The 24,408-nt window shown below is 55.9% G+C and overlaps 1 protein-coding gene across 5 annotated transcripts in view; it reads left to right on the top strand.

The window, feature by feature from the left end:
* Positions 1-24,408, top strand: part of KCNQ4 (potassium voltage-gated channel subfamily Q member 4) — a gene marked incomplete at its 5' end in the record, with an annotated part of 55,106 nt that overhangs the window by 19,999 nt on the left and 10,699 nt on the right. Inside the window, 9 exons of one of the 5 annotated variants that reach the window (XM_082663893.1) lie at positions 10,768-10,858; positions 11,516-11,642; positions 11,851-12,026; positions 12,669-12,794; positions 13,196-13,306; positions 13,498-13,593; positions 16,593-16,681; positions 18,424-18,585; positions 18,959-19,003. In XM_082663893.1, coding sequence (XP_082520019.1) covers positions 10,768-10,858; positions 11,516-11,642; positions 11,851-12,026; positions 12,669-12,794; positions 13,196-13,306; positions 13,498-13,593; positions 16,593-16,681; positions 18,424-18,585; positions 18,959-19,003 — 1,023 coding nt within the window. Of the gene's footprint in view, positions 1-10,767; positions 10,859-11,515; positions 11,643-11,850; positions 12,027-12,668; positions 12,795-13,195; positions 13,307-13,497; positions 13,594-16,592; positions 16,682-18,423; positions 18,586-18,958; positions 19,004-21,022; positions 21,080-24,408 lie in introns of all 5 variants that reach the window. The other 4 variants (XM_082663895.1, XM_082663894.1, XM_082663896.1 and 1 more) reach the window with 4 other exon arrangements.

The raw sequence follows: 24,408 nt of genomic DNA, 5'->3' as shown, positions 1-24,408 counted from the left end.
GCTCTGCGGCATGTGGGACCCTCCCGGACTGGGGCACGAACCCGCGTCCCCTGCATCAGCAGGCGGACTCCCAACCACTGCGCCACCAGGGAAGCCCCGAGCACTCCTTTCTTGCTGGTTCTGGAACACACCAGGCACCCTCTGGCTCAGGTCTCAGGCACCTCTCTCATACCTCATTTCCTTCTGCCCAAATGTCACTTTCTCAATGCTGCTTTCCCTGACCACCCTCTATAGAATAGCTCCCGACTCCCATACCAGTGTTCTTTGTTCCCTTTTCCTGCTTTATTTTTCTCCATCATCATCTGACATTTTGAACATTGTCTTATTTATTGTCCATCTCCCCCCATGAGAACGTAAGCTCCATGAAGGCAGGGATGTTGTCGGTCTTTGTGCCTGGCTCACGGTGAGCACTCAGTAAATACGTACTTACTGAATGAGTGAGTGAATGCTCTGTGGCTCTGGACTGTGGGGTTCCTGGGTGTTGCTGCCCACCCCAGTTCCCTCATAATCCCGTCTGCTGCGGGAAGGGTTGAGGTGTGGAGCTGGGAGCGGCCAGCAGGGTGTGGGCACCCTGGGTACCAGTACCAGTCAGAGGTCCAGTGCTCGGTCGTCCCCTCTTTCAGGAAACTTTTACCCAGCTCCCATCCTGAGTTGGGAACAGGGCATTCCAGGTGAAAAGGACAGGACCTCAAGGAGCTCTTGGTCTGGGGGAGGAGACTGGTACGCAAGCAGTGCTTTTCACATGTTGAGGCAAATGCCATGATGGAGGTGAGTGTAAAGCTGGAGATGAGGGATTAAGGGAGCATCGAGTGGGGCTCCACCTAACCCAGCCATATTGGAGGAGGGGCAGATACAGCGTGAGCAAAGGTGAGGAGCAAAAAACAGAGCAAAAAAGCGCTGTTGGCTTTTTTTGGGGGGAACAGAGCTGTGACAATGGAGTATTTTGTGCCAGGTGGGGCACTGAGTGGTGGAGAGTCAGGTGGCGGGGTGAGTAAGGGCCTGCCTTGCAACCATGCTTAAGGTGCTTGGGCCTGAGCCTGCAAGTCGGTGGATTTCACACTTTAAACAAACAAACAAAAAGCAGCAGAGCTCTTTGTTCAAATGAAATCTTATGCCAAGCTCAGCATGTAAAACTGAGTCACCCAAATCCACACAAGCTGCTCAGGTAGAACCAGGGGGAAGTTTCCACTGGCCATCTTGTTTCAGTCTCCAAAATTCAGGCTGCCTGAATTCCACCCCTTAGTTTGCTTTCACTTTGCTGGCCTCCTGCTTGGGAGGCCACGCTCCCTGTTTATTTGAGGAGTCGGCGCTGCCTGGCCAGCCCTGGACAGATGGATAGCCCCTGCCCCCTCCTCGTTGCCACCCTTGACATGTTGTTCAGCCCACTTACCTGGTGCACCAGGTAGTCTAGCTGTCATGGTACAGGGAAGCAGCAAGAACAAGTAGGAGGGTTTGGAGCTGGTTCAGGTGGGAGAGGACGAGGCTGTGACTCATAAAGCACCTTGTCGAGAAGACACCGCCTTCCGTACCATACTGGGACCAAGACCGTTCACACGGGCTCAAGAAAAATGGGCATGTGGAGGTGGAGAACACCTACCGGAAGGAGAGGGAAGAATTTGTAAGGCTTCGTAGCAGGAAGCACATCTGGGCTTTGTGGAGTCGAGAGGGGGAGATGAGATTCTGGAGCGACAGTCTCATCTCCACTTCTCTCTGCACCTCCGCCAACGTGCTTCTATGGTTCTTTTTCTTCCCTAAGTCATACATAATCTTTTGTTCTTTTTTTTCATTCATTCATGTATTATTTCTTTAAAAAAATTTTTTTTAACTTAAAAAAAATATTTATTTATTTATTTTCGGCCGTGTTGGGTCCTCGTTGCTGCGTGCAGGCTTTCTCTAGTTGCGGCGAGCGGGGGCCACTCTTCGTTGCGGTGCGGGGGCTTCTCATTGCGGTGGCTTCTCTTGTTGCGGAGCACGGGCTCTAGGCATGAGGGCTTCAGTAGTTGTGGCTCGTGGGCTCCAGAGCGTAGGCTCAGTAGTTGTGCCGTGCGGGCTTAGTTGCTCCACGGACTGTGGGGTCTTCCCAGACCAGGGCTTGAACCCGTGTCCTCTGCACTGGCAGGCAGATTCTTAACCACTGCGCCCCCAGGGAAGCCCTAAAAATTTTTAGTGGAATCTAGTTGATTTACAATGCTGTGTTAGTTTCAGGTGTACAGCAAAAGGAATCAGTCCTACATCTACAGATATCCACTGTTTTTTAGATTCTTTCCCTATATAGGCCATTACAGAATATTGAGTAGGTCTCTATGGTAGGCCTTAATTCCATGCCTAAGACAAAGAATCTGATTGTCTCAGCCCAACCTATGTGTGTGTGTGGGTGCTTTCTTGGGTCAGCGTCCATCTCCCGGCAGCCAGGAGAGGGGCACGGAGACACGTGGTACCACAAGGGGTTGGCCCTTCCAGGGCTGTGCTGGCTGTCAGGGCCATCTCCAGGGCTGCCTCATGTCCTGTGTGCCCTGTATGATGCAAAGGGCTGGGCCGAGAGGGTGAGTGGTGCCAAATGCAGCCTGTGCTTGAGGGTGGGTCAGCCCAGGGCAAGGGTTACCTGGTTCTAATGGGGTCATTTGGAAGGGTCAGTTTCTATCATTTTTCATGCTAAAGGGAATGCCTTTTCTAATTGGTCCTCCAGGAGGGCGCATTTTTTTCATAGTTTGTACTATGTACTGGCAGCTGCTGTCCCTCCAGGGACATCCTCAAAGAATCTGGAACTGAGCTGAAGGCCAGCCCTTTCCCTTCTGCCCCACGGCTGGAGAGCTGTAAGGCTAAAGGGACTTTAGCCGTTGCTGAGTTGTCCCCTACCTTCATGTTGCAGATGGGGAAACTGGGACTCCACTGAGACCTCACTCCTAGCCCTGAGCCCCAGCACAGGCCTCTGGCCCAGAGAAACGGCGGCCGCAGCAGCAGCAGCCCTGGTGCGGGGCCCTGGGTCACGTGCTTTTGCTCCCTTTGCCATATTTAGAATCGCTGGATCAGGGGAAACTTCTCATCTCAGCCCCTGAGGATTCTTGGAAAGAGCCTCACTCTGAGGCCTGGCTGAGTGCCCCTACCCTTTATCCCCCTGCAAGAGAAAGTTCGAGCCTGTTCTCCCCAGAGGAGCCTGGGACCCTCTGGGCCACACTGCACCTCTGTCAGGAAGTGCCTCTCAGGTCTAGTTGAAGTTCCTTCGTCAGTATCAGCTCGGGTTTGGGGTTTAAGAAGCCCTTTTCTGCTGGAAGGTGGTGGGGGTCATGGCCTCTGCCCTCCAGGAACCTTGGCTGAATGGGGACAGACTGGCCCCAGGGTTCCATACAAGGGAAGATAGAACCTTGCATTTGGGGTCCTGGTCTGGGAGGCAAAGAAAGAGTCACTCTCCCAAGGCCAGATGCAGAAATGAGAGAGCCGGCTGGTGGCCAGGCCGGGAGCAGACCCTGGCAGGGCTCAGTGTGGGAGGAGGGACACTGGAGAGAAGGAAGGAAGGATGGAGACCCAGTGGGAAGGAAGGGGCAGGGCCTGGAACTGCATTTGCTTTGGCCTTGTGGGGAGCGGGGAGGTCCCCTCATCCCACACAGGCTCCTTCCTCCCTCAGAATCATCATGCTTTAAAAAGCAAAAAAAGCCCAACCCAGCCCAAGCCAAACCAAAAATGCGTGTGTGGAGCACCTGCGATGTCCTAGGTCTTTTCTCCCATCCTCCCCTATGGGGATAACGGTCCTGTGTTCCCATTGGACCCCTCTCCAGGGCCTGGTCAGCTCACTTTCCCATTCTCCACACCTGCGGTTTCAAACCTCTTCAGACCCCCACCCACTCTGCTCCCTACTGAAAAGTAGATCTGGCCTCCTCTTCCCAGAGAAAGTCGAGTCCCCTGATGGGGACTCTCTAGGCTTCTCCCATCTGTCCCCCAATCTCCTCTCCCACCTGGTCTCTCCCTCTTCCCGCCTGTCACCATGGAAACTGCCGGGGTCCTCTCTGCTCAGCACAAGCGCTTCCCCTGCTCTGGATCCCAGCCTCCCAGCTGCCCTGGGGACTTCACTCCACTGATCGCTCTGTCTCTCTCTCACATCTTCAACTTCTCCTTCTCTCCTGGCTCCTTCCACTCTGGCTCTCTCATCTTAAAACAACAACCACAACCACAAAAAGAACAATGGCTTATTCCTTGTGCTCCGTATCCTTCTCCAGCTACGGATCTCAGCCTCTACACTTTAAACTTCTTTAAATAGTTATACCTCCACTCAACTGTCTCCACTTCCTCACGGCCCCTCTCCCTTTCTCATCCCATCTAGACCTGCTCCAGCCCCCTCACCCCCCGTGGCTGGCCTTGCCAAGGTACCCAGTGACCAACGTGTCACCAAATCCAGTGGACATTTTTCAGGCCTTGCTTGACCTCTCGGCAGCATTTGACACTGTCGTCCACACTCCCTCCTTGAAACACTTTCTGCTCCTGGCCTGGCACCTCTCTCTTCTGGTTTCTATCCCATCTCACTGGCTGCTCCTTCCCAGTCTGGGTAGAGGGTCTCTCCACCCTCTGCACCTCTGGGGTTCCATTGGTTCCTCCTCTAAATTTGCCTCATGCTCTCTGGACTGTCTCAGCCGCATCCATGGCCTCAGTCACCACCTCTCCCTCGATGTCCCCCAGATCCACATTTCCGGCTCAGGTTTCTATCTTCATACCCAGAGTGTTTGCCCAGCCCTCTCCATCTCAACACGTCCAAAACGGAGCTCATCACCCCCACACCCGCTCCTCCCCTGGGCTCTCCCATCTCAGTTCAGTCATGGCACCTTCATCCATCCAGTCCCCACACCAGAAATATGAGTTATTCTCTCTCATTGTCCCCATTTCCAATTAACCATCAAGTCCTACTTCCTAACACTTTCTAACACTTTCTCCAGTCCATTCACTTCTCTTTCGCTTTGCACTGTCATCTCTCATCTGAACTATTGTGAAGCTTCCTACTTGCTTTTCCTGATCAGTCTCTAATCCATGGTCCCCACTGCCCCTGAGTTGTGGTCGTGAAACACAAATCAGACCATATCATTCCCTCTGTTAAAACTCTTCAATGGCTCTCCATTGCCTTTAGGTAACGTTCGTAAGGTCTGAGGGTGCCTGATCTGGCCGTCTCTGGTTTCTCCTCTGCCCCTTCATTTTAGGCCCACACTTGCTAGAACTACCGGCTGCCCTGTGCTGCCTCCAGGCTCCCACATCTCTGTTGCTTGCACACACATCCTGCTTCCTCTGCTTGGGGCACCCCACCCCTGTCCTCGTCACCTCCACCTCTTCACTGATCCCTCTACTTTGACTCTGCTAAAGCCATCTTGGGGTTCCCCCCAGCCTCTGGGTACACTGTTATCACTTCAGCCATCATATCACCACTGTGTTACACTTGTTAGTTTCTTGGGGACCTGTATGATTAATTGCTGGCTTTACAATAAAACTGGCTGAGTGTGGATGGCAATGAACAATTTCTTTTTTTATTATTATTATTTATTTATTTTTGGCTGTGTTGGGTCTTCATTGCTGCCCACGGGCTTTCTCTAGTTGCGGTGAGTGGGGGCCACTCTTCCTTGTGGTGTGCGGGCGTCTCATTGCGGTGGCTTCTATTGTTGTGGAGCACGGGTGCTATGCACGCCGGCTTCAGTAGTTGTGGCGTGTGGGCTCAGTAGTTGTGGCTCGCGGGCTCTAGAGCACAGGCTTAGTAGTTGTGGCACACGGGCTTAGTTGTTCCACGGTATGTGGGATCTTCCCGGGCCAGGGATCGAACCCGTACCCCCTGCATTGGCAGGCGGATTCTCAACCACTGCGCCACCAGGGAAGTCCCTGCAATGAACATTTCTTAAGTAAATGTGGCTCAGAGAGGTTAGACGATAACCTCTTTTCTGCTGCCTAATCCACCTTACCCCAGCCCTCTTGTCTTTCATATCCCCATCTCTCCAGCCTTCAAGCATCTGTCTCTCCAGGGACATCCCCAAAGAGTGTGGAGCTGAGCTCATGGCTCACCCTTCCCTTCTACCCCACTGCTGGGTAGTCGTAAGGCTGACACTCCCCACCTCATATTGCAGACAGGGAAACTGAGGCCCAGAGAGGCACTATGCCTTGGTGGTCCAGGTGGACTTGGGTTCAGGTCCTGGCTCTATGGCTTTGGACAACCTAGTATGCCTTTCTTTCTATCTTTTTTTTTTCCGTTTTTTTTTTTTTTTTTTTTTTTGCGGTACGCAGGCCTCTCACTGTTGTGGCCTCTCCCGTTGCGGAGCACAGGCTCTGGACTCGCAGCCCCAGCGGCCATGGCTCACGGGCCCAGCCGCTCCACGGCATGTGGGATCTTCCCGGACCGGGGCACGAACCCGTGTCCCCTGCATCGGCAGGCGAACTCTCAACCACTGCGCCACCAGGGAAGCCCTGGAGTGATTTTAGAGGGCCCAAGCCAGCCAGCTCCTGTGTACCATCTATACTTTGTAGATGGGGAAACTGAAGCCTCAGAAGGGGCCAGAGACAATCCTTAGACAATCCTTATTTGTTGTATGAATGAAGTCACACACTGGTTCTGGCAGACATGACCAGATCCCAGCTCAGGGCTCCTTCTCCCTGTCCCCTCCATCCCTAAGCTCCAGACATGATCTCTCTCTGCTGTCCCAAGAATGGGTGTCTGTGTGAGGACCTCTCAGGAGGGCCAAGGCAGCTTGGGCCCTAGCTCTGCCATGGATTCACTGAGTGATCTGGAGCAAGTCTGCCCCTCCCTGGGCCCATTTCCTCAACTGGAAGATGGGGATAATTATTCAGCTGCCTGGAACACAAGATGTTCTCTGACAAACTAAGTATATCTGTTCAACTGTATTGAGCATCTAACCCCTAGCCAGTGTATGAAGGCTGGAGGAGGCGAAGTTCAGGCGTTTTTTAAACAGTGTCTACCAAATAGAGCTGGTCAGGGTTGGAGACTTGCCTTCTCTTCGCTTCTCAGAAAGGCTGCTGGGGGGCCCAACGGGTCAGGGATGGATGTGCTTGGAACTTTGGGAGCCTCTGCAGTGGGTAAACTGGGGGCTTTGGTGACATGATGTTTTGAGGTTTGTTTAAGGTGAATTTCTGCTCTTCGTTTACTCAGTCTATGAAAAAATAAATAAAGCAGATTCAGGGGAGAGAGAGCGGGGATGGGGCCATTACTTTGGAGAGGGGGTGGCTGGGGAAGGCCTCTCCAAGGAAGTGATGTTTGAACGGAGTTCTGGATGAGTACGGGAGCAATAAATAGGCAGAGGAAACAGCAAAGCAAGTGCAAAGCCTGGAGATGGAAAAACTTTTGATGTGTTCCAGGAATGGCAGGGAGGTAGAATGGCTGGAGCACAATGATGGAGGGGCTGGAGAGAAGCAGATCAAGTTCAAGGGCTGGGTGGGACCGGATCTCACAGGGCCTTGCTGGACATGCTGAGGAATTTGACTGCCGCTCTCTAAGTGCCATAGGAAATCAGAGGAGAGTTCTGTGGAGAGTCCTGGTTTCCAGCTTTGCTTTGTAGGAAAATCACACTGATTGCTTTGAAGAGGGTTCCTGTTGGGCCAGAGTGGAGGCAGGGAGACCAGTCGGGGTGAGATGATGGGGGTTAGTCTGTCCAGGGCTACATTCTGTAGTTAGAGCCAATAGAAATTGCTAAAGGACGGGATGTGGAGGGGGAAGGAAAGGAAGAGTCGAGGGTCACTCTTAGATACTTGGCCTGAGCCCCTGGATGGAAGGGGGCGCCATTCCTGAGATGGGGCAACCGGAGAGGAGAGAGATTTTAGGGCAAATTGAGAGTTTGTTTTCGGACACGTTGGGTTTGAGAGGCCCCTGGACAACCGAGAAGAGATGTTGAGCAGGCCGTTGACAGGTGAACTGGACTCGGGGAGAGGCTGCCACACCCTCACACCTGCTAAATGGCCAAGGCTGGGGGTGTCCCTGGTGGCACAGTGGTTAAGAATCCGCCTGCCAATGCAGGGGACATGGGTTCGAGCCCTGGTCCGGGAAGATCCCACATGCCATGGAGCAACTAAACCCGTACGCCACAACTACTGAGCCCACGTGCCACAACTACTGAAGCCCATGTGCCTAGAGCCCGTGCTCCGCAACAAGAGAAGCCACTGCAATGAGAAGCCTGTGCACCGCAATGAAGAGTAGCCCCCGCTCACCGCAACTAGAGAAAGCCTGCACACAGCAACGAAGACCCAACGCAGCCAAAAATAAATAAATAAATAAACAAACAAATAAGTAAATAAATAAATTTATTTTTAAAAAGTGGCCAGGGCTCTTGTGGTAAAGGGGTGGGGACAGAATTTAAAGGTTTTTCCCCCCCGTTTGTATTTTTAAGGAAATGCATTTTAAAATTGATGTTAGTTTGTTATTACCCAAGCAGCACATGTTTATTCTTTAAAAGTACTAAGAAATGAGCTTCCCTGGTGGCGCAGTGGTTGAGAGTCTGCCTGCCGATGCAGGGGACACGGGTTCGTGCCCCGGTCCGGGAAGATCCCACATGCCGTGGAGCGGCTGGGCCCGTGAGCCATGGCTGCTGAGCCTGCGCATCCGGAGCCTGTGCTCCGCAACGGGAGAGGCCACAACAGTGAGAGGCCCGCGTACTGAAAAAAAAAAAACAAAAAACTAAGAAATGAAGATAAGCAAAAAGCAAAACGAATGCCAAATCATTCTTAATTTTGCCACCCAGAGATCAGCCCTGCTGACTCTTGGTATGTGTACACAAAAAGTCTATATTTTAAAAGTTGGAATCACATTGCTTTAAGGTTTCACAATCTGCTTTTTTCACGTAACCTATTGTGAAGTGGACATTTTAGAGATGTGTACCTATCGACATGGAAAGAATAGTGGTGAGAAAAAAAAAGTCTTGAAACACTCAGCAGGAAGCCCCAAACGTGACCCATTTGCCTGAGGTTCTGAGGTCAGCTGAGCAGTGGGATTAAAGGATTTCTGTCCAGGGCTGGGGTGAAGGCCCATCAGAATTTGGCTGCAGGCCTCCCATAGGAGGGGGCTGGATGGAATAACCTCAGGAGTACCCTCCCGCCCCTGAGCCCTGTGTCGGTGTTGGTCCCCATTCCCGGTGGATGCGGCACTGGCTTCACTGCGTTTGCTGTGGTTAATTATTGAACATGAGGAGCTGGTGTTCTCCCCAACCTCTCCCTGTGCCTTACGTCTTTGCTGACTCAGCTCCTGCCTGGAACTGGCACAGGAGGCCTCCTCTTCCTCACTCATTCAACCAAAACCTTTTACTGACATCTACCACCTACGTCCTCCCCCCCCCCCCCCGCCGCCCCGGGGCATGTGCTGGGCTGCAGCCCTATACCTGCCCTCCACGCAGGCTGGGAGCCCTGTCCAGGGAGGTGTAAGTGGGCCAGGGTGGAGCCACGCCCTTCCCATGTCCCACCCCATCCCCCCGTCAGCCCCCACTTTACGGATGCCGAGACTGGCTCAGAGAAGATAGGTGACTTTTCCAGGGTCACACACACAGCAGGGCCGGAATTTGAACCCGGGTCTCTCTGACTCGGAGCCCATGCCCCTGCCGCGATGAAATGTGAACACAAATAAAGCGCCATAGACAGTGACTGGGGAGGCGAGCACCGGGAGGGGCGTTCTGAGGGAACAGTGGGATGGGGGCATCCCAGCAGGAGCGCTGGGGCGAGGGGAGCGTGAACAGCATCTCATCAGGCTCCAGTGGTGAGTCGTTTCAGGCAGAATGCAGTGTCAGCAGTCCCAGGTGGGGACACTCTGGGAACACTTTGGAGAGGCTGTAGGTCTGTGTGCTTCTGGAGAAGCCCATGCCCTCTGGAGTCTCTTCCAGGAGCAACACCCCCATCAAAAGGAGGAGTGCTTCCGGGAGGCCAGCATCGTTCCCTTTTGCCGCATCTGCAGCTGTGCCCCACATCCTGTCTTCCCTCACATATTCACATTCTCCCTGAGTCCAGCAGCTTCTCTCCTCACGCCCTTTCCCCTCTTCCCATCCACTGGGGAGTTGGAAACCCTGGCTCTAATCTCACCCCTGTCCTGGACATCCTGGGTGACCTTGGGTGAATCCCTTTCCTCCTCTGGGCCTCAGTTTCCTCATGTGTGCAATTAGGGTTGAGGGGAGTGTCAGATGAGTTGGATTATTTCTAACCATCTGGTTCTGAGCCACTCAGTAGCTTTCCACTGCCCTCCGGGAAGTTCCAGGGAAGTTCCAGGCCTCGATGGCATGGCTCCCTGCTGCCTGATTGCCCTCCCACACCCTCTCCCCCTCTGCATGTTCCCTCCCTATCTGTCTTCCCCAATCCCCTTTCCTTCCCTAGCTGTCTCAGTATTTAATTCCATAAGAACTCACGAAGGCAGAGGCAATTGTCCTCATTCTGCACGTGAAACCATGCTTCTGCCATCTTGGAATTCATAGGGAAGGGGGGATTCCTGGGTCCCTCCCTCGGCCAGCCCAGACAGACCTACCACCCACAGCTCAGTGACCACCTCTGTGAGCGGCAGCTGCCTCAAGGGCAACTGAGAGGGCTGTAAGGTGTCTGTGAGCTCAGCAGCCTCCTGGAGCTCGGGGGCTTCTCCCTTTGGTGTCCAGCACCAAGCCACAGCTCCAGGGAACTCTGATTCTTAGTCTGCTTTCCAGATTATTCTTCCCAAATGAAGCTTCCCTCCTCCTCCTTCTCCTCTGACTCTGCAGCCCCCTGCCAGAGGCTCCTTGGCTGCCCTGTCCATCCAGCAGTCTAACCCTCTCCTTCATGCTGCTATTGCAGATTTTTGCTGGTCTTCAGCTGCCTGGTGCTGTCCGTGCTGTCCACTATTCCGGAGCACCAGGAAATTGCCAACGAGTGTCTCCTTATCTTGGTGAGTGCCGGAGTCTGGGTCTGAGGGAGGCTGTGTCGGGGTGGCACCTCTGGTCTGAGGGTGAAGGTGGAGTGAGGCTTCTCATACCATGGCTCAGAGAGTGGCTTGCTGTGCTGTGTTCTCTGACCTGGTGGCTGCCCCTCTCTGGGCTTCATCCCTTGCTTTATAGCAGGTGTTGGGAGAGCTCCTGCCTCTATGCCAGGGCTTATGATGGGCCCAGAGGAGAGCCACTCCTTCTCAGGATCAAAACTGCTAACACCACCCCTGATGTGATGGGGGTTTTCCCCCTAACGGGAAGCACCTTGGAGGGTCACAGTGACAGACAACCAACCACCCCTTATGTCACCTGGTCAGGGTTACAGAGGCTGGGATGGCTGGGAGGGGGAGGGTGGGATGAGGAGAAGAAAAACCCAGACAGCTCATGGGGACAGCAAGGGAGGATAAATTTGGGCTTTCAGTCTCTTTGGAAGACATGGAAGAAGCCACTTCCTTCTGGAATCCTCCTCAGGTCCATCCAGGTGTAAGAACCTCCAGGAGAGGTGGTCTGAGGAAATCCTAGTACCCCTAACCCAGGGACTCCGGGCTGGGTGGGTGCCGTGTGACCTAGACCCCGGTCCTGAAGAGTGGGGACCAGAACTCAGGCCCCTGGTCCCACAGGAATTCGTGATGATCGTGGTGTTTGGTCTGGAGTACATCATCCGCATCTGGTCCGCGGGATGCTGCTGCCGCTACCGAGGATGGCAGGGCCGTTTCCGCTTTGCCAGAAAACCCTTCTGTGTCATCGGTAATGGGCCTACCCAGCCCCGCCTGACTCTTGACCCCCAAGCCCCAGGGTTAACACCCTGACCCCAGGACCCTGGCTGCTGACACAGACTCAACAGACCTTCCCAATCGCCCCCTCGGCCCCAGGAACCCCCAACCTCGGGTCCAGGCACAGGGTAGGTTGGCTCCCCGGCGCTGGCCATGACCTCGCCCGCTCTCCGCCCCTGCAGACTTCATCGTGTTCGTGGCCTCGGTGGCCGTCATCGCCGCCGGCACGCAGGGCAACATCTTTGCCACGTCTGCGTTGCGCAGCATGCGCTTCCTGCAGATCCTGCGCATGGTGCGCATGGACCGTCGCGGCGGCACCTGGAAGCTGCTGGGCTCGGTGGTTCTCGCTCACAGCAAGGTGAGGCCGGGCGTGTCCGGGGGCGCGTCCGGGGCGGAGCTGGTGCGGCAGCTGGAGGGGCGGGGCCGAGCGGAGGCGGGGCCGTGGTAGGGGAGACCAGGGACCCAGCGCGGGCGAGGCCACAGGGGCTACCTCGGGGGGCGGGGCAAGGGCGGGGTCTGGAGGGGAGGTCAGGACCAGGCCAGGAGGCGGGGCCTGAAGGGCAGGGCTTGAGAGTCTCAATTGGAAGCTTCCGGGTTTGGGGGTCTACGCTTACAGGGAAGTGGGGAGCTGGAGCGGGGTCTGAGGGTGGGGCTGGGGCGGGACAGGATGTGGGGCGAGATGGAAGCCTGAAAGTGGGGCTTGGGGGGCGGTGCAAGATGGGCTTGTGGGCGGAGGTCTGAGCGTGGAACCTGGAGGGTCAAGGGCAGGGCCGGGGCGTGCTCTGAGGTTTTGTGAGGGCCTCGCTCTTCCTTGAAGGCGGGGCAGGGTCTCCTTGAAGGGAGTTGCTGAGAAAGAAAGGCAGGCAGAGCCACCTCCAGGGACTTCTGAGAGGTGGGTACTCTTATCCCCTTTCAGAACGCCTCCCATAGGCCATTCTGGGAGCCGTCCACCTCCCCACCTGTGCCAGGTGTATGGTCTCATCCCTTGCTGACCCCACAGGAGCTGATCACCGCCTGGTACATCGGGTTTCTGGTGCTCATCTTCGCCTCCTTCCTGGTCTATCTGGCTGAGAAGGACGCCAACTCCGACTTCTCCTCCTACGCCGACTCGCTCTGGTGGGGGACGGTGCGTGAGGGTCTGTGCAGGGCCGCCCTTCTCCCTGGGACCCTCCCCGGCCTGATCGTCGTGACCCCGACCTAGGGGCCTGTCCCTGTCCTCTCAACTAAGGCTGGGACCTTCGTGACCAGCCTCTGTGTTAGTCCTCCAGTGGACCAGCATGTGACCCCATCTAGTTCCCTACATCAAGCCCTTGTGACCTGTACCCCTCTCCTCCACCAGCAAGGGGGAGGCGGAGAATCCACTTATGCCTCTAACCAGCCCCCGTGACAAGTCCTTGTGACCAGTCCCTGTGGGCAACCATGGAGGCCCCCTCCCTTGTGATCAGGCTCCCACCTGCCTGGGACCCAACAAGCTCCTGTGGGTGGCCCCCGTAACCAGCCCTGCAGGTAACCTGTTTGTGTTCCCAGATTACACTGACGACCATTGGCTATGGTGACAAGACACCACACACGTGGCTGGGCAGGGTCCTGGCTGCTGGCTTCGCCTTACTAGGCGTCTCCTTCTTTGCCTTGCCTGCCGTGAGTCCCCCTCCACTTAGGATGGCCCAGCCCTGGGCGGGGGCGTCCTGGGGACAGATCCTGCTTAAGCCCCGTCCAGCATTTGCATGAGTGGTGGTGGGCACCTCAGAAGGGCAGAGGTGGGGGCACCTTTGCTGCCTTTTGTTGTCCCCACCATCACCATATTCCGCGAACCATGCCTATCCTCCTAGGGCATCCTTGGCTCCGGCTTTGCCCTGAAGGTGCAGGAGCAGCACAGGCAGAAGCACTTTGAGAAGCGGAGGATGCCAGCAGCCAACCTCATCCAGGTACAGGACGCCCAGGAAGCCCCTGAACTGAATTGGTGTGTCAGCTCTGTATGATGACCCTCGTGTCCCAGCTTCACAACTATGACTCCACTTTGAAGCTCAGAGAGATGTGACTTTTCTGGGGTCACATGCCAAGTCAGGGACAGAGCTAGGACGCTGGCTAAGATTGTCAGAAATTTCTCCCTGCACCACATGCCCAGTTCAGGGCTAGCCAGAGCTGTCCCACTGACCCACTGCAACCCCAACTCTACATGGCTTGAAGTGGAGTGGAGACTGGACAAGAGGCCCTAGGTCCCTAGTGGAAACCCAGTCCTGCCACCCATCAGCTGTGCAGTCATCAGTAAGCCTGTTCTACCCCCGACACCTTAATTCACCCCGCAAGCGCTCCCACAAGTGAATGTTGTAGCTACAAACCGAGAGAAACACGTTGAAAGAAAGAAATGGTTCTCTGAAGAGCATTTTACAGGGGACCTGGCCTGATCTGACCTTAAAGGGGAACTCAGGGATGACTACACTGGGAAACTGACACTTGAGCAGAGAGCTGGAGGATGGGTAGGAGTTAACTAGGTGAAGAGGAGAAGGGGGAAGCCTTCGAGGTAAGGGAACAGCGTGTGCAACGGTCCCGTGGTGAAAGGGAGCAGGGTGTGTTTGATGAACAGGAAGGAAGCTAGTTGAGACGGGAACAGAAAGCTCAAGTGGAAGGGTTTGGATAAGTGGGCGAGGCCTAGACCTGAGGGCCAGAGAGAGGAATTTAACAGTTTCCTAAGAACAATGAGGATCCATTAACAGGTACGGGGCAGGAGGAAGGGGTGACATGATCAGATATGTGTTCTGAAAGGTGGGGAGTGGATTGGAGGGTGACCTGGGTGTGTGGAGGGAGCAGATAAGAGGCTCTGGGAACAGTCTGGGTGAGTCCAAGGCGGGTGACTTGGACTAGGGTAGCAACAGATGAGATGGAAGGAAATAGGCAGATGCTGCGTATTTAGGAGGTGAAATTGGTGACATCAGGAGTGAGGGAGAGGGAGATGGCAGGGTGACTGGCTTGCCTGACTGGATGGTGGATGACCCTCCTCACTGGAGGGGAACCAGACTTGGGGGCATGAAGAGTGTGAGTTTGGCTGGGGCACGCAGAGTCTGAGGGGCCTCTGAGCCCCCGAGGGGGGATGTTGAGGAGATCACTGATGTACTGGTGTGCAGCAGAGGTGAGGAATGTGCTGGGCCTTGTGTGCAGATGGTAATGAAGTGCTTGCCCAGTGGGGAGAGGACAGAAGGAGAAGAGAAGATGGTCCAGAGCTGGGCTTTAAGGAACCTCAGCACTTCGTGGCTGGGTGGTCAGAGTTGAGCCAGCCAAGGAGGCAGAGGAGGAACAGCCAGACGGGTGGGAAAAAAGCAGGAGTGTGTGGGCTCAGTTTCCCCCACTGTCTGAGGCATTCCGACGGGGCACGGGCTGAGGCAAGACTCTGATTTTTTTGTGACTCCATGACTCAGCCTTGTGCAAGAGGAACCTCGGCGAGAAATAGTTCAGGGCACCTATGCACAGCCTGCCTCGGCCTGCTCCCCAGCTGGCCATGCTCTGACCCCCCAGCCCAGGTCTGACTCAAGGCCCCCGTATGTTTCCTCCCCAGGGTGGAACCCCCCCTCCCATCTCTACTATCTCCAGCCACCAGCCCAACCTTTCCTTCTTAGCATCCCTTGGGGCACAATGGCTGCTGTTCCCTGGGAGCTGGCCTTCCGAGGGGCATTGTAGGGGCAGGCGGCTGGCACTGGCCGGGCCGAGAGACAGCTGGTATTGTGGTGCCCATAATTAATGAGACAGCTCTGGCAGCTGCTCCCCAGCCCAAGCCAGGGGCCTAGGCAAGCAGGAAGTAAAAATATTCCTGTCTTGGGAGGGTGCCTGGCCAGTGAGGTCAGCAGTGGGCCATCCCTTAAGGACAAGAGGCACCCAAAGAAGGGTCCAGTTCTGCTTCCTCCTGCCCAGCACCTCCCAAGCCTTCTTGCCCTCACTGATTACCCCACTCACAGTCCCTACCTGGCTCTTCTCTTTACCTGGGGGGAGAGGGACTGTCCTTCCTCTTGTCTGATCGTCATCCCTCCTGCCGCAGAGGAAACCCTGCAACTTCATGGGTGCTGAGGGGTTGGTAGGTGATGCTGTTTCCTCCCCTCGTCAATCCCATGGGCAGTGACAGGCAGCTGGGAAGGAGGGGGTGGGGTTATTATTAGTAACAATGGTTTATTCAGTCAGTGTTCATTCCCCAGACACTTGCAGTGCACCCATCAGGTGCCAGAGGATACAGTGCTGACCAAGACACAGCTTACAGTCTAAGGAGAGAGAAAGACGTTAATCAAATACACAATGAATAGATATTTATCAGCTGTGGTAACAGGATAACAGGAGTGTTTAAAGGGGGAACTTGGTCACTTTGTTATAAAGCAGAAACTGGAACTTGGTCACTTTGTTATAAAGCAGAAACTAACACACCATTGTGAAGCAATTATACTCCAATAAAGATGTTTAAAAAAAGGTGGGGAACTAGGTATTAAGTGCCTGCTATGTGCCATGCACTGCGCTTGGCATTTAATATACATTTGCCCATTTAGTCCTCACAACACTCTGTTAGGTAAGTAGTATTATGTCCGTTTCACAGATGAGGAACCTGAGGCTCTGCACATTTACTTAATTTGCCCACATGAGTAGGTGGCAAAGCTGGGATTGGAAACCCACTTCTACCTGATGACAAAACCGCAGCTCTTAACTCCCACGCTCCAAGGCCTCTGGCTCTGATGCTGACTGTGCGTCACCTTGGGGCAGTCTTTTCTCTCCAGGCCTCCTTCTAGCCCTGCTGGTGGCTATGGAGTTGGAACTGGCCTCTGGCTCTGAGTACCCTTCAACTGGCCTGAGGACTGGGTTCTTTTGGGGGCAGAGGGTTGGTGGGGGGCTGAGAGGCCTCTCTGATGCCTTGTCCCCCACCACCTCCTTCCCGTTTCTTCCACACCACCAGGCTGCATGGCGCCTGTACTCCACCGACACGAGCCGGGCCTACCTGACAGCCACTTGGTACTACTATGACAGCATCCTCCCGTCCTTCAAGTAGGTCCTACTGCAGGGGGAAGGGGAGGTGGGTGGCTGGTAGTAATGCCCCTTGGGGACAAATGGCTGGGACTCAACCCTGGTGGAGGGGCAAAGGGGTGACAGCTCCCATGGGAGCATCTGGGGCTGGCCCTGTAGATCCTATGTCACCCAGAGCCTGGAACGTCCTCTCTCCCCCTCTGCTATGCCAGGGAATGCGGTGACGCTGGACACAGGGCATGGGGTGGAACCCTGCCCTGCTGGCTGAGCCCTGGGTCCTGGGGTGTTAGCAGGCCACATGCTCACCCAGAGTTGTTGCCACTCAGGGCAGTGGCCCAGGCAGCTCACTCCCCGCGGTCTGAGTTGGGGGCAGTGTTAGCGCTCGCCAGCCTGGCGTATTGCAGCTGGGTAGAGCACCAGCCCTACCATGTTGGGTACAAGCACCCACCCCAGCACCCCCATGCGTAACTGATTTTACTGTCCCAGGCAGCAGCCTTAGGGCCCAGAAGTGGGTTCGCCCCACTGGCCAAGGCTGGGGTAAGACTGCACGGGGGTGGCTCCACACAGGGGATCATTAATAGCATCACCAAGGTTCGTGTGGCCAGGTGCCTGGCCAGGCCCTGAGGCAGGAATGAAGACCTTGGAGAGCGGCTCAGTCCCGTGGGCAGGCGGGCAGTGAGCAAGGCGGGGCCAGGCTGCTGCGCTCAGCGTTTCTGCCGGTGCCTTTTTTGCCTCATTTGTTCTCCAAGAGCAGCTGTTGCGTGATCCCACTCACCCCTACACCTGGCTGCCCCCATCCCCGCTCCCTCTCAGCCCCAGGGGCCTTCCAGGGGAGGAGCAGGAGAGAAGGGGCTGGGAAGGAGGGGCTCCCAGAATCACACTGGTTCCCCCCATCTCTCCACCTGGCAGAGGCAAGCTCCCACCTTAGAGACAGGGATGCCGGTTAGATTAGAAGGAGTCATCCTTTCTAGAAGCAGTCCTAAGGACTCAAGGCCAGGCCTTGGGGAGTGGGGCAGGGGCTGGTTTGTTAGAAATATGATGTGTGCGATGGGGAGGAAAGATTTGGGAAGGTGGTCTTGGGTCCTCTGGAAAGAGGAACAGAGCTTGGTTTGGAAATTCTGGGTCCACTGATCCTCCTTTTCCCTGGACCTTGGTTTCCTCATCCATACAATAGACAAAGAGGACAAAGAGAGGAGATATCCTTCTCGGGTTATAGAAACAAGAAAGTTTGTTATAGAAACAAGAAAGCCTGAGAGTTAAGAAGAAGCTGAGCCCTCAATCTGGTCTCCAAGAGCCCAGTGGCAAGAGTGAGTGCTGCAGGAGGAGGAAGCTGGGCTGCACTATCAAGTCGCCCTCCTCAGCCTCAGTTTCCCCCTAAAATCCAGTCGGATCTGGAGGGCGAGGATTTCAGGGCTGCTGCTGGCCTCCGGGTGGGCACAGCTCCACGTCCAGGAGCTCGGCTTGCTGAGCAGAGAGTGAGGTGGATTTGAGCTCCCACCTGCCCCCTTGGGAGGGCGCCCTCGAGTGGCGCCCACCCTGCACTGTCATACTTGGCACCCTTGAGGGTTTCCCAGGAGCTGAGTATAGAGAGAGAGGGGGGAAGGCTAGTCTCCCACCCCCACCCCTGCCCACGCGGGCCTGGGGTGTTTGCCGAGCACCTCCAGAGAGGCAGGGCGTGGCAAGATCTGTCAGGAGCTCAGTGCCCTTGGGTGAGGGGGCGGTGCCAGGGCCCTGCCTGCTGCTGACGGTGCCCTGTCCTGCAGAGAGCTGGCCCTCTTGTTTGAGCACGTGCAACGGGCCCGCAACGGGGGCCTACGGCCCCTGGAGGTGCGGCGGGCGCCAGTACCCGACGGAGCGCCCTCCCGTTACCCGCCCGTTGCCACCTGCCACCGGCCGGGCAGCACCTACTTCTGCCCTGGGGAAAGGTAGGGGCCCCCCGGGGCTGCCACCTCCTCTTGCTTCTCCTCCTCCTCTTCCATTCTTTGTCTCATCCTCTCTCAGACCTGCCTCCAGCCACTATGTGGGTGTCTGGGCCTGTGCTGGGGACTCCCAGGCCTTGTCATGAGGCCTGGACCAGTTGTCATCAGAGGGTCAGACAGGTACAGAACGAGGGTCTCTCTGGAGAGGCCAGAGTGGACTCATCGTTTTGTCACCTTGGGTTCCAAGGGTCTGAGTGGGGGAGATGTCCACACCATCCTTTCTCATCACCTCCTCCATTCATTCCATTGTCCTCTTTCTTTCTCTGTTTCCACGTCCCCCTCACTCTTCCATCCCTGCACTCCCATCCCTCCCGGGAAGCTGGAGAGAGGAGGAGGCCGCTGGCCACAGGTGCTTACAGCTCAGGTAATCGTGGACACCATACTGGGGTGTGAGGGCAGGAACCCCCCCCCTCCCCCAGCATGTTCCTCTAGAAGGGGCTTGACGCTGAACTCGCCTCTCGGGAACGAGATGCCACCTGGAAAGAGAGCTCTGTGACTAAGAACTGCTGTAGGGCCTATGTAAACTCAACCAATGACTAATGCTCTTGTCGTGTGCAAGCCTTGTCCACAGCTTTGCTAATCCCAGAGGGTCCTCCTGGGATTCTCCCACAATGTCTTTCTTCCTTACAGAGGGACATTTTGCTGTCCCAACAGTCTCTTTCCCCTTGACCTGCCTCTCCTGGAGCTTTTGCATCTTGAAAGAAGAACAAAGAAAGAACAATGCTTACCCTCACGTAAATGTTCATAAATAGTGGAATTTCAGGCATATTTGGGTAAGGGAGGCCCACTAACTCACAATATGGGAAAGCAGCTTCTCCCGTAGAGGTGTAGTTTTGAGGTCAAGGATTCAATCCCCCCGCCACCACAATCACCCCGTTGCCTACCCATCTCTTTGTTTTGTCTCATCTTTACATATCATCCCTGAATCAGCCAGGTGGACATCTGGTCCTTGAGCCTCAGGTGTGATTCTGAGTCCCAGGCCCAGAACAAGGGAGGGGAGAAGAGGTGAGCCACTCGGGGATCGGAAGGTGGAGGTGCCCTGAAAGCCTCCGCCGCCTGGTGCTGCGTGTCCTTGAGAAAGTCATCAAGCTACTCTGAGCCTCTGGGTTCTGGGCAGAAAATCAGCAGTTTTTAGGCTGATCAGGGGCTCTGGGTTTCTGGGCTAAAAGGGCCTGGGGAACAGGGAGGAGGGGGTTCTGGTGCAGAGGATGCTGGGAGCAGAATTCCTTTTCCGGTCTCAGTGAGGGCACTTCTGGCCAGGGGCTGAACAGGAAGTGGGTAGAGAGGGAGAGCCCCTCCAGGTCTCTGGGAGGAAGGGAAGCGTGATTGGCCAGGGTAGGCTGGGAGTTCACTGGAAGAGGGTCCACGGTGCAGCCCCACTTGTATCCTTTGTCACTATCTGAATGTCCTACAGTGTTATCCCCACACCCACCCAACCACAGCTGACAGGTAGAAACTCAGAAGTTTTGGCATTTGAGCACCACGGCCCACGGCCTGAGCCAGGGCTCTCTGTAGCTTCAGTTCGCTCTCATCTCACTCTGCCTGAGTAGGAAGACACTGAAAATGGAGATTATCCTGGACTCCAGTACTGGTACCACCCCCCGCAGCTGCCCTGGGTCTCTGGCCCCCCGAGGCCTAGGAACAGATGACTGCCGAGAGCTCGGCCATCACTAACTTCCGGCCTGTGTCTGTCCGCCCTGCAGTGTCTGTGTGGCTGGGGCTTATGGTGCTGGTGCTGGAGTGTCCCTTCTTCCCAGGGACGCCAGGGGCTGAGCTGGGATTTCTAGGAGATCAGGCACCAGCCTCAGGCCAAATGGCCATATCCTTAATCTTGGCTCTCTGGGCCCTGTGGGGTGGGTGCCCAAGACAGGACCCCCTTCCCCAACACACACACACCCCTGGTTGGCCACACCTTTGGTGGTGCTTGTGGGTGGATCCAGGCTGAGTACGGTCCCAGGGCTACACGGAGCAGGACTTCCTGAGGGGTGGCATTGCAGGGCCAGCACCTCTCTCTATGGGTTTTGTGATGAGGTGCTAAGACAGTGGTTCTCAAAGCATGGTCCACTGACTCCCTGCGTCTGCATCCCATGGGACATTTGTTCAAAATGCAGAGATACTGGACCTCTCCCCAAGCCCACGGAATGAGCATCTCTGGAAAAGAGGCACAGAATTCTGCACATTTAACGTGCTCCCCATGAGATCCTTATGCAAAGCTGGAGAACCTCTGCATTCTGGGCACGTGGGCTGGAGGATGATTTGAGCTGGGGGGTCCTTCTCTCCCACCAGCCACGGGAGGCCAGCCCCATCCTGGCAGCTCCCCATGCTGTGCCCACCTGCCTCCTTCCCACTAACCTCTGTTTGTGTCTTGTTCTCAACTTTCCAGCCAGATGTTTAGTAATAAACGGAGTTTCTTTCGGATCCACGCCAGCTGGAGACCGAGGTACCCCCTCGCCTTCTCCTGTTGCCGTTCCTCCTTGCCCCACCCAGTTCTGGGGCTGGAGAGGCGGACAGGATGGGCCAGAGACAAGGTGCATGTGCCTGCCGCCTGCCATCTGCCTTGGGGCCCTGATGAGCCCCTCGCCTTCCTGGGGATGCCTCTGCCAGGTCTGGTGCCCAGTCTTCCAGGGCCTGGTGCCCAGTCTGCCAGGTCTGGTGCCCAGTCTGCCAGGAGGGACACGTACAGGAGCCTTGGGATGAGTTCTGGCTCTGCCGCTGACCCCCCTGCGTGATCTTGGCCGAATTGCTTCCCTTCTCTGGACCTCAGTTTCCCATCTATGGAATGGGCAGATTGCGCTAGAGGCTCTCTGAGGGTCCTTCCCACTCTGACCTTTGCCGGGCCTTTAGCTTCCTGGCTCCCCGCTGACCACCTAGATCCTAGCAGACGCCTGAAGGAGCTGGGATTGGCACCTCCTTCGCTAACTCCAGAGCCCAGTTCTTTAGCTGCCTCATTTAGCCCCTACATCCCTGGGTACCTGCCCTGTGCCAGGCCCTGCACTAGGAACACAATGATGAACAAAGCATTGTGCCTAGAGAGTTGCAAAGAGTAACTGCTCTTCGGTGTGATGAGCACAACGGAAGGCAGAAGCAGGGGGCCTGTGGAGCTTGAGTCAGGCATTTCACTGGAGAAGGCCCCCAAAGGAGTGGGTGTGAGGGAGGGCCTTCCAGGCCAAGGAAGCGACGCGCACCAAGGGGAGGGGGTGAGAGAGAGCGCGGCTTTGGCAAAGAACAGGCAGCCCAGCGTGGAGGTCGGGAGCCGAGGCTGGGTCACGAAGAAGCCAAGGGCCCCGTGTGAGCTTTGTACTGTTGGCCCTGCCTGGCAGCTTGGGCTTACAGAGTCCTGGGTTTCCCAAAGTGCATCAGGAGCCTTGTGGATCAGGGGACCCGTGAGGAGGAGATGGGTGACGGAGCTCCTGGCTGCTCTACCAAGAAGCAGTGTTTCTTAGAAACATGGGTCCTGGATCTGAGCCTGGCTAGGGGACCTCGGGCATAAGCCCTCTGTGCCTCCATTTCCTCCCATGTAAAATGCGGACGATCGTAGGGTCTGCTTCCGTTCAGACTGTGCCTGGCTCAGAGGAAGTGCTATATAAATGTCGGCCTCATGCAGTTTGGTATGTTATGATATGAACTTGGAAACCATGGCTGTAGGACAGGGGCACATGCTGGAGGATAAAACCAAGGAGTCTCTGGGTCAGATCTGCCCCTTTGCAAGATTCCTTGGGATGTGTGGGTGTGGTGGGCAGGAAGGGCGAGGCCAGCCATGTACTGTTTCCCAGTCCTGAAGAGAGGGGCTGTATGCAGCACCAGTAGGGGTAGGCTGCCTCCCGCCACGCCTCCACCGCTGAGCTTGGCCTTCGGCAGGCAGATGGAGTCCTTAAAGAAATCCCTGTGGGAGTGAGCACAGGGGTTGGGTCCAGCAGAGCAGTCAGAGGGCAGCCAGTGCCCCGAGCTTACCCTCTCGCACGGGGAAGCCCCAGTCAAGCCCACACATCTATCCCCCAGACACCAACAGACGCTGCAATCAGTTTCTCACTGGCGCCATTGATGTCTTGGGTCAGAAAATTCTTTATTGTTGGGGGCTGTCACATGCATTGTTCAGCATGTTTAGCTGCGTTCCTGGCCTCTACCTGGATGCTAGGAGCACCCCCCAGAGTGACGACAAAAAAATGTCTCCAGCCAAATGTCCCCTGGTGAGCAAAACAGCCCCCACCTGAGCATCACTGCCCGACACCCTATCCTGGCGGCTTGCCCCAGGGAAAGAACATAGTCTCTGCGGTCACAGAAAACTGGGTTCCAGGCCTTGTTCCATCCAGAGGAGCTCTATGACCTGGAAGCCGAGTCACCCCCTTCCATATCTGTAAAATAGGGGAGGTAACACTGGAGCCCGCCACCTGAAGTGGCTGAGAGCTGAAAAGGCTCAGGCAGTCAGAGTGGACCTTGTGTGTTCTGAGGAGCCAGGGAGGGAAGGAGCTCTTTCGATGTCCACTGTGTGCCAGGTTTCTTTCCATTTTCTTTGAGCTTTTAGGCTTCAAAGAGGCTGACATGAGCCGTTTTCTGGGCGCTGCCCAAGGAGCTGGAATCCAGGGCCGCCCCTGGGAAAACAGTGCCTTGTTACCTTGAAGAGGAGTCCAGGGTCTCTGGCTGGCTGGAAGGTTACAGAACCCCACAAACCACGCCGGAAGCTCCTTCAACCATCACAGATCAGAGCTGGAGAGGGACCTTTCAAGACCTCTAGGGCAAGCCCCCACCCCCTTCCTTTATCCGTCCTGCTGAGTGCAAACTCAGTCTTGCACACTTCTCGTGACAGGGAGCTCACCCCCTTCCCCCAGAACACCATTGGAGTGATGTGCCGGTCACAGAGGTCCAGAGTTCTGGGCCCTTGGCTGAGTGTCAGGGCCTTCTCCGCCCCCCTCTCTTCCTCTGCCCCTTGGAAGAGTGGAGGACAGAAGGAGGGGCTGCACGGACGGGGTTGGGGGGTGCTTGCCAGCATGAAGAGAGCCTGAAGTAACAGCTCGGCGGAGGAAAGTTTGGGAGAGCCAACCTCAAACTTTGGTTGGAATCTTTGGGATGTGCTGAGGGGGTCCTGGGCCAGCAAACAGCATGCTGGATTGCAGGGGCCGCCCTGTCCTCATATTGTCAGGGCTCGCATCCTTGACCTGTAACCTCTCCCCTCCGGGCAGAGGTTCCTACCCCTAAGGATGGCCCTACATCCCAGGTGCCTTCCTGAAGGCACCTGCTGAAGGTGCCCCTGGTTTCGAAGTCTCCCGCACCTCAGCACCTCGGCTCTATACTCTGTCCCCCATGCCCTGGGCATGGAGGACCATAGCTCCCACTCTGCCCTGAAACCAGAGTCTGTCCTCTCCTCAACCCTGGATCTGAAAGTCCCAGAGACCAGGTGACACAGTGTCCTCCCCCAGCCCCGGGCCCATCTCAGAATTCCTCCCAGACTGGCTGGTGCTCTCCTGAGCCAGGGCCCTGGACGTCTGGGGTGGAAGGGCCCCAGACGTGTCTGAAGGGGGCCCTTCAAGTGGCAAGCCACAGCAGGGAGGCAGTGGTGACACCACAGGCCATGGGATGGGGATGTTTGCATAGGTCCTATTCAGACAGCGACAACGTGGTCCTTGAACCTCTTGGACACAGAGTTACTCTACCAGGTATTGGTTAAGCAGGGCCTGTCGCGGGGAACCTGAGGCCTCCCCTCACCTGTCTTCCTCCAAGATTTGGGGAATGGGTGAGGAGTTCGGGTGCGGGAAGGGAAGTCTGAGTACACAC

This window comes from Grampus griseus, assembly GCF_964374135.1.
Source record: "Grampus griseus genome assembly, chromosome: 1".
NCBI lineage: Eukaryota > Metazoa > Chordata > Mammalia > Artiodactyla > Delphinidae > Grampus > Grampus griseus.
Note: the sequence above shows the minus strand (reverse complement) of the source record. Positions and strands in the feature narration are given on the sequence as shown.